The sequence below is a fragment of the Dasypus novemcinctus genome, chromosome 21 (genome assembly GCF_030445035.2).
Source record: "Dasypus novemcinctus isolate mDasNov1 chromosome 21, mDasNov1.1.hap2, whole genome shotgun sequence".
In the NCBI taxonomy this organism is placed as follows: domain Eukaryota; kingdom Metazoa; phylum Chordata; class Mammalia; order Cingulata; family Dasypodidae; genus Dasypus; species Dasypus novemcinctus.
Window position 1 is genome coordinate 78,722,101 of NC_080693.1, and position 15,460 is coordinate 78,737,560.

Sequence of the window (15,460 nt, forward strand, 5' to 3'; positions counted from 1 at the left end):
AGCTTGACTGTAAAAGTGTGGAAACTGATAGAGTTGAGGGTAACACATTATATTGTGAGTATAACTAAAACCGCTACTTTATAAATGTGATTGTGGCTGAAAGGGAGAGTTTATGAATGTAAATGTCAGCTGAAAGAAAGCTAGAGAATAATCTAGGGACTGAATAACATAGTGAGACTAGTGGTGGATAAGGAGTGTGGTTAATAGTACACACACAAGAATGTTCTTTTACGAAGTAGAACAAATGAACATCAGCTATTACAAGGTAGTAAGATTATGGTGGTGCAAGGGAAAAATACAATAAATGTAACTTATGGGCTATAGTTGACAGTAATATTGCAATATTCATGCATCAGTGTCAAAGAAGGAACTGTATCAATGCTAATGATCAGTAATTGGTGGTATGAGATTTTTTCTTTTGGACTAAAGAAAACATTCAAAAATTTACTGAAACAATAACTGCCAAATCTGTGATGAGAGAGAGTCACTGAGTGTATACTTTGGATGGATCGTACAAGGCATTGGACTGTAGAACCCTGTAAACCATGTGGTGGATGATGGACTTGTGGTATAGATATAAGAGCATTCTTTCCTGAACTATAACAACTGTACAGGACTAATAGATGGTGTAGCACTTTGATATGGTTATGAATTCCAAAAATAGATATTGGATTATGTTTGTTATCTGGTCTGTACCTGGGTGTGATTAAGTTGTGATTAGGGCTTTGATTGGGCCATGTCATTAGTATGCTGAGTCCCCACCCCTTGTTGGGGGGTGGGACTCCACAGATAAAAGGAATGGCAAGGACAGAGTTGGAGGGTTTGTGATGTTGGAGTTTTGATGCTGGAGTTTGATGCTGAAGCCTTAAGTTGGAGCCCTGGGAAGTAAGCTCACAGAGGAAAGAGAAGCAAGCCCCAGGAAGAGAGGAACCTTGAGCCCAGGAAGAAGCAAGACTGGAAGAGAGGAACCTAGGAAGCCTGAACCCTCACAGACATCGGCAGCCATTTTGCTCCAACACATGAAAATAGACTTTGGTGAGGGAAGTAACTAATGCTTTATGGCCTGGTATCTGTAAGCTCCTACCCCAAATAAATGCCCTTTATAACGGCCAAATATTTCTGTTATTTTGCATCAGCACCCCTTTGGCTGATTAATACACCAAGGGTTTATAATAGAGGGATGTACAGAAAAAAATATACTAAATGTGAGCTATGGACCATAGTTAGTAGTTACATTTTGAAGATGTTCTTTCAGTTTTGTAACAAATGTCCCACAACAATGCAAAGTGTTGATGGGAGATAAATGGGAATTCTGCATGTTATGCATGACTGTCCTGTAAACTCACAACTTCTCTAATAAATAAATAATAATGTGATAGAAATAAATCAGATCACACCAGTCAATGAAATTAAACTAAATACAGACATTTATGTCCTCCCATAGCCCACTGGGTGGACTGTGGGAGAGTGTGGGCTATGATGTGGACCATTGACCATGAGGTGCAGCAGTGCTCAGAGATGTATTCACCAAATGCAATGAATTTCTCATGATGATGGAGGAGGTTGTTGTTATGGGGGGAGGAGTGGGATGAGGGGGGTGGGGGGTATATGGGGACCTCATATTTTTTAATGTAACATTAAAAAAATAAAGACAAAAAAATGTTCTGATAAAAAAATAAATAAATATACTCTTTATATGACATCAATGACAAGTTTGGGCTAAAACAATCCAAACTTGGGGTGTTTACAAGGAATCTATTAAAACATAAAGGCAGGGAACTGATGTGACTCAAGCAGTGGAGCATCCACCTCCTACATGGGAGGTCCAAGGTTCTGTTTACAGTGCCCCTTAAAGGAAAATCAAACAGACAATGAGCAGACAACAATCAGACAATGAGTGCAAACAACAAACAAAAACAATGAGCAAACAGACAAGGGGCCATCTTGGAGCAGGGAGGACAAAAACATAAAGGTATAGAAAGGTTGGTGATAAAAGACTGGAATAAAATACCCTGGGAAATGACTAAAGAAAACTGGTGTAATTATATTAATATAGAATACAATTAACTTCAAGACAAAAGGCATCATCAGAAAAAAAAAGCACCACCAGGTATTGCTAAAAGGTCGAATTCATCAGAAAACATTACCATTTCTAAACTTGACTCTACATAATCATATTGCTTAAAAATAGATAAAGCAAAAATATAAAAATGACAAAGCGAAAGTGCAAATGCACAATCTTTGTGAAAGTTATTAAGAAATCTCTTTCTGGGAATGATAGATCAAAGAAAAAATCCATAAGCATGTAGAATATTTGAATAACGTCATTAAATTGATTGACCTGATTGAAACATATTAAACAATGAGAATATTTGTTTGTTTGTTTATTTATTTATATATTTATTTTAGGAAGTACTGGGGATTAAACTCAGGATTTTATGCATAGGAAGCAGGTGCACAAACCACTGAGTTGTACCACCTCCCTAAATATTTTTAAAAAAACCAATTTAGATGAATCTGTTCAAGCCACAAAGTAAGTCAAAACAAATATCAAAGAATCAGTATATGTATTAGTCAACTAAAGTAGTGCTGATGCAAAATGTTAATACCACAAATCTGTTGGGTTTTATAAAGGGTGTTTATTTGGGGTAGAAACTTCAGTTACCAGGCCATGAAGCGTAAATTACTTCCCTCACCAAAGTCTGTTGCCATGTGTTGGAACAAGATGGCTGCTGATGTCTGCAAGGGTTCAGACTTCCTCTTCCTGTTAGGGCTCCATGGCCCTAGCTACTTCCAATATCAGCTGTAGGCTGGGATAAGTGTCATCTCTCTCCCAGGGCTCATTTCCCTCTGGGTTCAGCTGCTCCACTCTCTCCACAAGGCCAACTATAAACTATCAGGTGAATGGCTTGTCTCTCTTCCTGGGCCTCTATTTGTCTAATGGCACTTTCTCTCTTTCCTCATGTATCTACTTCTCTGTGTATTTACTTCTTGAGGCTTCCAGCATTAAAACTCCAGTAACTTCTCTGCCATGTAGTTTTCTCTGTGAGTCCCTGCCCACCAACGGGGTGGAGATGCAATGTCCTACTTACGTGGCCCAATATAAGACTAATCATAATTTAATCAAGTAAAAGTGAAACTTCTAAATTTGATACAATCAAATATGCCCAGAGGAACAGACCAGTTAACAAATGCAATCCAATATCTACTTTTGGAATTCATAAACAGTGCCAAAATGATACACTCCACCCTCTGAATTCCAAAAAGACATTATAATATTTTTAAAAAACTTTAAATCAGTAGCAATGCTAAATACAGAATCATATCACAATCAGTTTAAAGAAATACAGCTTGTCTTCAGGCAAAGTCCTGTCTGGCTGTAGACCTCTGAAATGTACAAAACCATCTATCTGCTTTCAGTATACAAATGGACAAAGGATAAACATTTTCATTACCATAAGGAGAAATTGGGATGGAAAAATGAGTCATCAGTCCTCTAATGTTCAGTAAATCTGTAAGGTATACATCATTTGATTTCAAAGTCTAAGACTCATTCTCAAGATGATAATTCCTTCTCCTTGGGGCTTCATGGGGACCCACCCTTTCCACAGGCTTGTCCAAAGGACATTTTCTTGGTTCCATCCTCAAGCACCTGGGTGGTGACTGAGCACTAGAACTCACCCTCCCAGTACTTTGCAGTGATGGCCACACCTTACCCAATCTTTGGGTTACAGTCTTAACCCCCTTAGTCAGTGAGGTGAAGGCGACATCCTCCCTAAACTCTGGCATACAGGCCCAACCCTCTCAGAGCAACGAGTTGGTGCCCTGGTCTTCCCTAATCCATGGGGGACAGGCCCACCACTCTTAGACCTATGGGGTGGTGACCTTAACCTCCCGAATCCCTGGGGAATGTGCTCCACCCTCTCTGTACCCTGCGGCAGCAACTTTTCCCACAACAGCAGGCAGGAACATCCACCCTCCTCAACTGCTGGGGCAAACTCACTTTCTCTGTACACATGCATGGGGTTCCTCTCTTGGCCTGGGAAGGTGTCTTAATTCAGGATCTCAGCTTCCACAGTTATTCTCTTAAAGCTGTTTTCCCCTCCATTTTTCATGTACATGTCCTTTTAGTCCAAGCTGATGGTGGATTTGCTCATACAGCTCTCTCAAAAAGCTTGTTGGTATGGCATGCAAGAAGCAGGGATCAAGTCATCAAACAATAAGACTTTCCATAATCCTTTCTGAGATAGCTATGTCTTCAATCCTGATTTACATGATCCAAGTTTAGTTGAGTCCTCAACTGGGCACTATCATCTGGGGGCTTGATTTCCAGAGGCTTGGAATTTCCAGAATCAGTTTCTGGTTTTGCTGTGCCCAACAATTTGGTTCTCAACGTATTTCTCTCACCTAGCATTTTGCTATAAGCTGAAAGGAGAGGCCAAGTCTCATTCTCTGAGTTTACTTTGGAAAGTTCTTCAGCTAAAGGCCCAGGCTTGCCATTTTGAAATTCTGCCTTCCATAAAACATCAGGAGACAATCTTGCTAAGTTCTCTGCAACTTTAAAACGTGAATCACCCCTCCTCCAGTTTCCAATAATTGTTTCATCATTTACTTTTAAGGCATCACAAAAAGTCTCTTCAAAGCACTCTAGGCCTTTTCTATCTAACACCTCACAATAGCTCCAAAAAATACCCCTTACCCATTTGTGAAACTGTTCCAGCATTTTGGTAATTGCAAAAGCACAGCCCCACTCTTTGGTACCAAATTCTGTATTCATAAACAATGCCAAATATCTACAGTATCATATCAACTGTACAACAAAAATATAAAATTTAAAAACATTTTTCCCCCCAGAAAAAACACTTGGGTCAAAGAAGAAATTCTACTTACAGCTGAATGAACATTTACAACTGAATCATAATGAAGATACCATAAATAAAAACTTGTACAGTGCCTTTAAATTGGTACTTAGAGGACAATTTATAGCCTTAAATGCTTATTTTAGAAAAGAAGAAAGTCTGAAAATTAATGAACTAAGTCATCAACTTAAAAAGTTAGAAGAAAGAAAAACTAAAATAATGATACCAGAATTAAATGAAATAGAAAATGAAGATAGTGTAGAGACTTTTAAAAAACAGACAAACACAAAAGTTGTTTCTTTGAAAATAGATTAATAAGTTGACAAACCTCTGGCAAAAGTAAACAAGAAATAAAGAAAAAAAGATAAAAAGAACAATATTTAAAATAAAAACATAACAGAAGTATAGGTGAAGAAGACATGAAAAATATAAGAAAATATTTTTAAAAATATTTATTTATTTATTTATTTATTTCCCCTTCTCCTCGCATCCTGGTTGTCTGTTCTCTGTGTCTATTTGCTGTGTCTTCTTCTTTGTCCACTTCTGTTGTTGTCAGCAGCACAGGAATCTGTGTTTCTTTTCGTTGTGTCATCTTGTTGTGTCAGCTCTCTCTGTGTATGGCACCATTCCTGGGCAGGCTGCACTTTCTTTCGCGTTGGGCGGCTCTCCTTATGGGGTGCACTCCTTGTGTCCCCCTACGTGGGGGACACCCTGCGTGGCACTGGCACTCCTTGCACGCATCAGCACTGTGCATGGACCAGCTCCACATGGGTCAAGGAGGCCTGGGATTTCAACCACGGACCTCCCATGTGGTAGATGGATGTCCTAACCACTGGGCCAAGTCTGCCACCATAAAGAAGTATTAGGAATAATTTTATGTTAATATTTTGGAAACAGGCAAAGTGGATAAATTCCTATGAAGGCATAAATTGCAAAACTGATTCAAGGAACAAAAAAGATTTTAGAACCATAAAATCTTCCCATAATGAAATTCAGGTGCAGATGCTTTTATAGGAAAATTATTACAAAAATGTAAGGAATTAATCTTTCTAATTTTAAAGAAACTCTTCCAAGGAACAGAAAAATAAACAACACAACCTGCAAACCAAAATAGCAAGATAGCAAAATCAAACAAAGTCATAGGAGAAAGGAAAATTATAGACTGAATTAACTCATGAGCTATTTGCAAAAGTTCTAAACAAAAGATTAGGTGAATGAGTGCAATATATAAAGAGGAGAATACAATACAAGTGGGTTTGGTTTATTGCAGGATGCAAGATTATTTCTACATAAAAAATTTATGGATGGAACAGCAACAATCCCCCAAGTGCAATGGCAAAGACCAACAAAGATGGATGGTTCAACAATGAGCCCTTGATACTGATGGCTCTGATTATGAGTCTGTGTGCCTGAAATATGAACTAGGCCTAGAGCTGCAGGGTGCTTAAGAGTTACCTCCTGAGAGCCTCCATGTTGCTCAAATGTGGCCACTCTCTAAGCCAAACTCAGCATGTAGATGCATTGCCTTCCCCCCAGCATGGGATATGACTCCCAGGGATGAGCCTCCCTGCTGCCAAGGAAATACTACCAAGTACCAGCTGATGATGTAACTAGAAAAAGACCTTGAACAAAGAGGTCAACTCAGACTGGCAGAACATCTCAGCCTTCATGTAATATCAGGTGTTAAAAACCGCTTTTTGACTTTGGATAAAAGGGGGAAATAGAAAGCACAAGTGAGTTTATATGGCTATGAGTCTCCAAAAAAGAGTCAGGAGGTCATTAGAGGAGTGATGCTTATGCACACCTCAACAGGGTACCAGAGACAGCCAAGGAAACCGAGGTGCTGGTTCTTCTGAGGGCTGCAGAGACCCACAGGTTCAATTGTCATGGCAGATGGCTCTGGAGTTCAGGGCCATGTCAATTGGCCCTACTTTGGAGTTTGTGTTCCTGAGTGTGATGGAGTTGGACTCAGATGTGATCTTTCTACACATGCCTCGTCTATTAATTTTACCAGACCTGTGGTTGGCATTTGGGTTGTTGTATACTCAGGAGACCTGAATCTCTGGACTGTCCATGTGACAGCCAGGCCCTGAGCAGACTTGCAGCTCCTACCCTCTGGCTTGTTGGACTTACCCTGGCCAGCTGACAGGGAGGTGAAGAGGGTCAATGACCACACCAGGGAGCCAAGAGTGCCTACAGCTGTAAGCAGGAGAATTGCATCCATCATCCATGTGGAAATCCCCTCTTGATGTAGAGAGGGACTGGACACAACCATCCCAGGGTTCACAGGATGGAAGAATAGAGTATAGATTAGAGTGGACTTACTGGTGTTCTGCTGGGGAACTATTGTGATTAGTAAGGGAAGAAATTATAGTGATGATGTGGAGAGGGTGACCATAGTGACTGCTGATGGTATGGAGACGGAAGAAGAGATATGGTGTGGGGCCATTTTCAAGATTGGGAGTTGTCCTGGGTAGTGCTGCAGGGACAGATGCTGGATGTTGTGTGTCCTGCCATGGCCTACTGGGTGGACTGGGGGAAAGTGTGGACTACAGTGTGGACCACTGTCCATGTGGTGCAGCGGTGCTCCAGAATGTATTCACTGGGTGCAGTAGTTGTGCCAAGATGATGGAAGAGGTTGTTGATGTGGGAGGGGTGGGATGGGTGAGGTGGGGGTTATATGGGGGCCTCGTATTTTTTTAATGTAACATTTAAAAGAAAATGAAGAAGGAAAAAAACAAAAAAATTTATGGAATCTCCCATTGACTGAACAAAGGAAAAAAACACATAAACTTGTAAATAGATGCATTAAAAAAGCAGTATACAAAGTCCATCACCTTTCATGACTATCTAGGAATAGAAAGGTATCTATAAGCAAACCTTCTACAAATAATGGTAAAACAAATGCAATCAATGGTAAAACATTACATGAACTTCTTATGAATTAGGAAGAGGAAAATTATGCCCCTAGTCACCACTTTGAATTCTGGACTGCTGGACTGTGGGCTTATCCTTCACAATGTAGTAAGAACAGAAATAAAATATATGAGAATTGTAAAGGAAGAGACAAAACTCTAGACAGGTATAATCGAATTGATTGTAAGTAAAACTGAAAGGAATTATTGAGATGTCAGCTGAGTTGCTGTATGTGAGATCAGCATACAAAGAGCAATTTTATAACTGCACACATAAAAATAACAGTCTGAAAATGCAATACTGGGAACGGTTGTGGCTCAAGCAGTTGAGTGCCTACTTCCCACACGGGAGGTCCTAGTTTCCATTCCTGGTGCCTCCTAAATACAAAACAAAAACAAAAACAAGCAAGCAAAGGGAAAAATCAACTCAGGGAAGCTGATGTGGCTCACTGCTTGAATGCCAGCTTCCTGTATATAAGGTCCTGGTTCACTCCCTGGCCCATTTAAAATATCAGTAAACAATTATGTATTCAGAATTAAAGTGAACAAATATGTGAGCACCTTTTAAGGAGAAAATAAAACAAATTACTAAAAGACACTTAAATAGCTCAAAAATAATTGGCATCACGTACAGTGTTCATGGATAGGATACTTCCTTAACATAAAGATGATTTTGATTCAATTACATTTAAATATCAACAGAGTTATTTGTTTTGTTTTGTTTTGTTTTTAGTGAAACTTAACTGGCTAAATTTAAGATTTATAGGGAAGAAGAAAGGGCCAATATTGGCAAAGGCATTTTCAGTATGAAACAACAATCTATGGCGATAGTCCTGCTAGAGATGAGACTTTTTAAAAAAAGTATAGTTTTTAAAACAGTATTATGTTGGCTTGGGGATCACGAAGTAGACAAATGATACACAATACGGAGAGCAAAAAAGATGCAGAAATCAATATGTGCCAGAAGTTACATAGCTGATCACTACAAAGAGGAGAGAATATTCAACTCATGTGGGCAATCCTTGTCCATATGGAAGAAAGAAGCTCCAAAGTTCAAAAATCAAGGAAAAGCGATGCATTCCTTAATCGGTATTGTTGACATACATGCAAGAGTGTTTTTCCTTTAGAGTGTAGTAACTCTTAGATAAACTCTTTAGTGTGCATATGTTAATTTTACAGAGAATTCTGATAGAAACACTGTCAGTGACAGAGGATTTCTTGGTCAGATTGTCATTTGCATCTACAGACAGGGCTCTGTTGTGAACTAGGCTTGCACCCGGGATTACAGGTTCGCATGTTGGGCTGACCCACCTCCCTCAAAATCCTCTCTGAGGCCGGTTCACCCACAGCACAGCACTGAGCATGCCCAGGAGCAGGGGCACCTCCAGGAAGACCAGGAGCAGGAAGTGGACGCTGCTGAGCAGGGACCTGTGGGGGGACACGGTGAGAGATGGTGAGCTGCCTCCTCAGGGGACACCCAGAAGCTCCTCTTCCACTGTCCCTAAACCCAGTTCCTGAGGCACCAAGAAACCACATCAGAACAATCCTGTGGACCCTGAAGGAATGAATGAATTAACCTGCCTCAGAGAACTGGGTTCTTCAAAGCAGAATGACACTTTTTCAGCAGGGCTTGGTAGGGAAGAAGGGGAGAGGGTGCAGGGGACATCAGATATCTGGGGCCTGGGGCAGAAGTTCCCTGCCCTTGCCTAGAGTGGGCTCGAGGACACTCCTTTCTCAGACCACTTGTCCTCACTGTTTCCTCATTCTGAAGACACCTGTTGTCTGGCTCCCATTCATGCAGGTCTACCAGATGTCCTCTATTCAGCCAGCGCTCTCCTGATGATAGTATATAAAAAGGCAATCCCAATCATTTTCCCACACACACCCTTCCCAAACCCAAGGGATGGACTTTTCTCCATAGCATTTGATAAAACAAGCATATTTATATTTATATGAACTTATGTGCTGATTTATTCCTTTGTTCATAATCTATCCAGCAGGATCATGTAACTTTGGTTTGATACATTATGCAGTGCCCACAAAAGCACTTAGGAGGACTAAACAATTAAGTGGGAATCAGTGAATAAATGAGGCACCTGGGTGAAGGGATCCCCTCACCCTAGAGGAAAAACTAAACAGTGGCAGAATCCTGGGGTGCCAGCCCCTTACCGTGGATATTGGCTAGTAACAGGGGGCTCCTGTTCAGTTGTCCGGGGCCCATTGGGTGCTGCCAGGGATGTGAGGGAGTCGGGGGTCCCTGTGGAGCTCTTGGAACTGGAGGTTGCTGTGGAGGTTGAGGGAGAAGAACATGTCAGGCCAGTAGCCTTACCTGGGTCTCCAACTTACCCTTAACTGAGGGGCTCTGAAGTCACAAGATGAGGTGGTTCAGGGCATGCTGGATGGATGTCCTGAGACCAACATCCTACATGGCCATAGCAGACTTACAGCCCTGGGATACCCCCACCCCCAATGCCATCCCAGGTGCTCCATCCAAGGTGGGATGGGAGCATCACCCCTCCCATGAGGTCTGATGTTAGGGGAAGGAACACCTTCCCCCAGGTCTCATCCCATCCTCACTGCCTCAGCTTCCTCCCCTGCATCTATCTGCAGGATGGGGTGAAGTTTACTCTCTGTGAGATTGATCCAGGGCAAGTAGGAACCAGGCAGTCAGGCATAGCCAAAGGCTGGGATGAGGCATCAAGTTAATACAATGAGGTCAGCAGATCCCCACACAGACAGAGGGTCACCAAGTACCCTGAGTGGACTCAGCCAGACTTTTGGCCCCAGCAGGCAATAGGAGGATCCTCCCTGGGAGAGTGAAGACCAGGAAGCAAGGTCAGCAGAGATGGACTTGGGTGGAGCCATAGGAAGGGGCCTGTGGGGAAGTCCCAGGTCATCAAGGACTGACACCCACACAGCCGGAGCAGTTGGGCTTTAGCACCTTCCTCCTAATATGATATACACAAAGGACAATGAGGAAACCTCCAAAATGTCAGAGCGAAACCAAAACCAACCAAAGAAGAATTCAGGAGACCTAGAGACGAAATCACAATGAGAAAACAATGTTTAAAAATGACATATTGAGTAAGCTTTGCTTTTTATTTATTTTTTATTTTTTATTTTTTTTAAACTAAAAAAAAAAGAGATGTATTTATTTATTTATTTATCTCCCCTCTTCCCCCTACCCTGGTTGTCTGTTCTCTGTGTCCATTCGCTGCGTCCTCTTTTTTTGTCCTCTTCTGTTGTTGTCAGCGGCACGGGAAACTGTGTCTCCTTTTGCTGTGTCATCTTGCTGCTTCAGCTCTCCATGCCTGCTACACCACCCCTGGCAGGCTGCTCTTTCTTTCCCGCTGGGCAGCTCTCCCTACGGGGCGCACTCCCCACGCATGGGGCTCCCCTGCGTGGCAGGGCACTCCTTGCGCGCATCAGCACTACACGTGGGCCAGTTCCACACGGGTCAAGGAGGCCCGGGATTTGAACCGCGGACCTCCCATGTGGTAGACAGACGCCCTAACCACTGGGCCAAGTCCACTTCCCACAGGTCCCACTTTAAAGGCTCTCATCAGGACAGAAGGCAGCACAGAGCCCCAACCCAGGGATTTCCCACCCACCATAATAAATGACTCAGACTGAGATGGTGTCAGTGTGTCCCACAGGCAGGGGCTACTAACTAACAGGCTAAACACCCTTGAGCATGCACACCCACACACCCACACCCACCCACCCACACACACACCGTGTCCCAAGTCATGGTCCCCAATACCGCATCTTTCTGGGTCCTTCTGTCCAAGTTTTTACCAATGACAGGGAAACCAGCTCAGACTCAGGGGCTCAGGGATGGGGTACATGGGGCTTACCTGGGCTCACTGTCACCACAATCTCAACAACAGGATGAAACCCGCTGAGCCATGGAGTGTCGACCCCACACCCATATTGGCCTCCATCATCCTTGGTGAGGTTCCCCACGGTCACGGTGAAGGTCAGGTTTGCAGGATGGTCCCTGATGGACACACGCCCTCTCCTCACCTCGCTGTCTGACTCTTTGGTCTCCACAATCTTGTCACATGGTGGAATAAAACGTCTTCTGCACCAGTATTTGTTGAGCGCCTTGAACTCCTCCTCGTAGTGACACTGCACGCTCAGAGATCCCCCCTCGGTGCCTGTCACGGCGCTGGGGCCCCACAGAGCCAGGCAGCCTGAAAGACACGCCCAAGGCCGGCTCCTCAGCAGGCGGGCTGGGCCAGCAGGGTCCTGGGGGTCAGGTCCTCGAGAACCCTCCAGGCCTGGAGAAGGCAGTGGCCAGGGAGACCCAGGTATTGGTGCTGCTCTCAGAGGGATGATTGGAGAGACAGAAACAAAGACAGAGACAGAGACAGAGACAGAGACAGAGGCAGAGGGAGGGAGGTGTGTGTATGTGTATGTGTGTGTGTATGTGTATATGTATGTGTAGAATGAGTGTTATGTACCAAGACCTTATTCCTAGTAAACTAATTCCAGTGCTGACAATCCCAGGTGCCAGCCCTTGCCCAGCGCTCTCTCTGAGCCAGGCGCAGTGGGTGAGACCCACCTGCTCAGGGCCCACGGGCAGGCAGGTGCTGATGGCTCCTGGGCAGTTCTCAGCCCCCGGCTCTCCGCTCCCCCCACCTCTCCCGGTGCTGGCTTCACTCTCCTCCTCACACCCTTCCTCCCACTGAGCAGAGCAGAGGGTCCCACCCGGGGCTGCTTCTCTCACCTGGGACATGGAGAAGGAACAGAGCTGCGGGCAGCACCGCGGCCCCGTCCCACGGGGCCATTTCACCAGCACAGACGTCCCCGCGACAGCCCAGGCCCCAGCCGGCCACAGGCTTGAGCCTCCTCAGGAGAGTCTGTGTCCTTGTCTCACTTCTGCTTTCTCCAAGCTTCTCTGCTCCTTGTGCAACCCTGACATTGGACTTAAACTCCAGAGGGTCAGAATGGAGAAGCTGGGGAGAAGAGCAGTGTGTGGCTGGTTGCGCACGCCCGGGGCCTGGTGCCGTCCCAGGGGGCAGGGAGGAGCTGGAGCCCTGGCTGTGGGGTCACCTCCCTCCCATGGCTCCCAGCCTGCTCCTCTCACCACCTCACATCCGCCCACAGCAGACACGTGGGGTATTTCCTTCCAGGAGGGGCCCTCACCCCTCTGGAGATGTCATTTTCTCTTGGTTAAGGTCCCCTGGGCGTGGAGTCCAGTCTGCCTCCTCATCTCTGACCTTGGTGGTGACCATGAGGGGCCCTGTTCCCCCCCACCTTCAGCCCCATGGGCCCCAGGAGGCTCTACCTGGAGCTGGTGCTCCCTCCTCTCTCTACCCTGTTCCAATCTAAGCACAGAGTGGCCATCAGAGCCCCCCTGTTATGCTCTTGCCCAACTCTGTCCATGGGAAAACCAGGACTGAGAACTGAGAATGGAGCGAGTAGGATTCAGGGATGAGGGTGGAGATAAGAGGAGGGAAGCTGGGACCACATAGGGCTGGGGCTGCCCCTTCCCCACACTCACTGGCTCAAGGCAAAGGTGGTTTACTAAGAGGACGGCCAGCCCAAAGGCACGGGCTGCTGGGGCCCACTGCACCCTCCTCCATCACCAGGAGTCTCTGCAGGGAGCAGGGAGGGGAGGGCCTTCCCAGGAGGCAGGGGCAGGGCTGAGTGACTCAGAGGGGCTGTTCTCTGGAAAGGATGGGCCCAGCACCAGGAGCTCCTGGAGTTGGTGGGGGCCGGAGGCGCAGGGGCTACTTGGCCTCTTGGGCATCAGCTCGTCCACGATCCCTCCTCCAACCCAGGCCCAGGTCTCGTCCTCCACCTCCAGGCCTGATCTTGGCTAGTGGCATCACAGGACATGGTGATGGGCAAGGCTGGAGACAGATGGGGAGCCTGGCCTCCCCGCACCCACGCCCTGCCTCCTCCTCCCCTCCCCACTCCAGGGAGGTGGTCCTAAGGGAGGGTCTTTAGGCTGATGGTCCCAAACTCAATCCACAGAACCAGTCCAACCCCACTGAAAGGTGAGCCCCTGCCCTCTGCCCAGCATTCTGGTCTGGGGCCCTGGGCCTGACCCTGCCATGGGGACAGTCCCTGGTCTCCCCTTCTTTCCCTGCCATTCCTGCTGATTTTTCCCGAATTGGTAGCATGACCCTTCATGAAAACTGCCCCTTGAACGGCTCTGCCTAAAGTCCTTGGTGGCTCCTGCTTGTGCCTGGGGGTGAAATGACTCTCCAGGCACAGCTTATGGCCAATCCCTGCCCCTTGGGTGGCTACGCCATCTTCTTTCCAGATTCACCCCTGTGTTCTCTCCCCCACCCAGCACGTGCCTTTGTCCTGCTCCTCTGCTGGGTCACAGCCTTGGGCTTTCCCACACACATGCCACGCCCCTCACAGGGGATGTGGCTCATTGTATCGTGGCCCCTCGTGATCCCTGAAGGTTTGGGTCATACCTGAGCACCCGTTTACTGCCTGCTCATTCTGGATAGTGCACCCCATGAAAGCAGGGATGGCCTCTTCTCTTTTTCACTGCCATGACCCAAGTGCCTCTGCCAGGGTCTGCCTATTGCATCCACGAAATTGCCTGTGGAATGGACTAATGCATGAATGATCCTCCCAGAACCTACCCACCCCAGGGGATAGATTTTCCAATCCTGGTGGGACATTTCTGTCCTAGGCTGGGGAGGAAGGCAGGTGAATGTGACCTGGAACCCAGGGGGCTACCTGACCGTGGACATGTGCTTCCTGACTGCCGGGATGGACACATGCATATGCTAGTCCCTTTGCCTGCAGGGTTCCTCCTCTATATAGCCATGGGGTTCACTCCATGACCTTCCAATGACCCCTGCTTCAGTATCTCCCTATCAGAACGCAGCTAGCATGAACCCTGCACCTGTTCCCCTATCTTATTTTATTTCCTCCAAGGCACTTGTCAGGTCTGATATTTATGTTTATGTTGTATGTATGTGTGGTTTTGTCTTTCTTAACTGCTTCTCCTAGCCCACTAAAATGTAAGTTCCATGAAAGCTGAGAGCTTTGTTTAATTTACTGGTGTGAGGTCTGAGGTAGTAGTGCCTGTCCCCACGTTGCATCCCAATCCCACTGCATTACCTCCCTCTTCCTCACACACTTGCATGAACTTAAGGAAAGAAAAAAAGAAGGAAGAAAGGAAGGATGGGCAGAGCCTAGGAACGGAAGAAAATGGAAAATACAAAATAAGATGGTAAAATAAAATCAAATATACCATGACCATAAAAGTGTGAATGGACTAAATTCTCCAGTACAATGATAAAGATTATTAAGAAGATTTTTTAAAACAAGCAAATCCCCCAAGTAAATCTAGATATATGTTTCACAGATTCAATAAATGTGAAAATACAAGAATGGAATAAGACATTCCAAGTAAATAACAAAGAAAGCTAGTGCATAAGCTAGTGAAGGAAGGGAATTCTGAATTGATAAAATAATCAATTCATCAGGAAGCTATTCAATTCTGAACCTGTATGTACTTAATAATATGGCTTCTAAATTAGAAGTTAAAAATTGCAGAACTACAAACCAAAACAGGTACATCTTCCATCATAGTTGAAGTTATTAATATAATTATAGTAGGAGACCAAAATGTAGAATAATAAATGATGATGATTTTCAAGCAACGTAATAAAAATATTTCATTATCATTACTTGCTGGATGCAGCTACA

The 15,460-nt window shown here is 45.1% G+C and overlaps 1 protein-coding gene across 3 annotated transcripts; it reads right to left on the reverse strand.

The window, feature by feature from the left end:
- Positions 1-1,605: 1,605 nt before the first annotated feature.
- On the reverse strand, positions 1,606-12,830 carry LOC101413674 (CMRF35-like molecule 6). Of its 3 annotated transcripts, none has more exons than XM_023590860.3 (6): positions 12,507-12,829; positions 11,632-11,970; positions 10,529-10,582; positions 9,944-10,058; positions 9,086-9,202; positions 1,606-5,702 (listed from the first exon to the last, which is right to left on the reverse strand). In XM_023590860.3, exons 1-5 carry the CDS (start codon positions 12,565-12,567, stop codon positions 9,091-9,093), a joined length of 681 nt encoding a protein of 226 aa, XP_023446628.1. In that variant the 5' UTR covers positions 12,568-12,829; the 3' UTR covers positions 1,606-5,702; positions 9,086-9,090. The 3 variants fall into 3 exon arrangements, with proteins under 3 accessions (XP_023446628.1, XP_023446629.1, XP_023446630.1); XM_023590861.3 differs by lacking the exon at positions 1,606-5,702 and adding an exon at positions 6,100-8,152 and having other exon boundaries at positions 12,507-12,830; XM_023590862.3 differs by lacking the exons at positions 1,606-5,702; positions 10,529-10,582 and having other exon boundaries at positions 6,100-9,202; positions 12,507-12,822.
- Between the last annotated feature and the right edge of the window lie 2,630 nt (positions 12,831-15,460).

What these genes read in the sequence shown, in the direction of transcription:
- LOC101413674 (XM_023590860.3), bottom strand. Translation starts at nt 12,567, where the DNA reads ATGGCCCCGTGGGACGGGGCCGCGGTGCTGCCCGCAGCTCTGTTCCTT. An exon ending in TGTGGTGACAGTGAGCCCAG is followed by an intron (nt 10,583 to 11,631) that starts GTAAGCCCCATG and finishes TCACTCTCCCAG; the next exon opens with GGAGGATCCTCCTATTGCCT. An exon ending in TCTGGCTGAGTCCACTCAGG is followed by an intron (nt 10,059 to 10,528) that starts GTACTTGGTGAC and finishes CAACCTCCACAG; the next exon opens with CAACCTCCAGTTCCAAGAGC.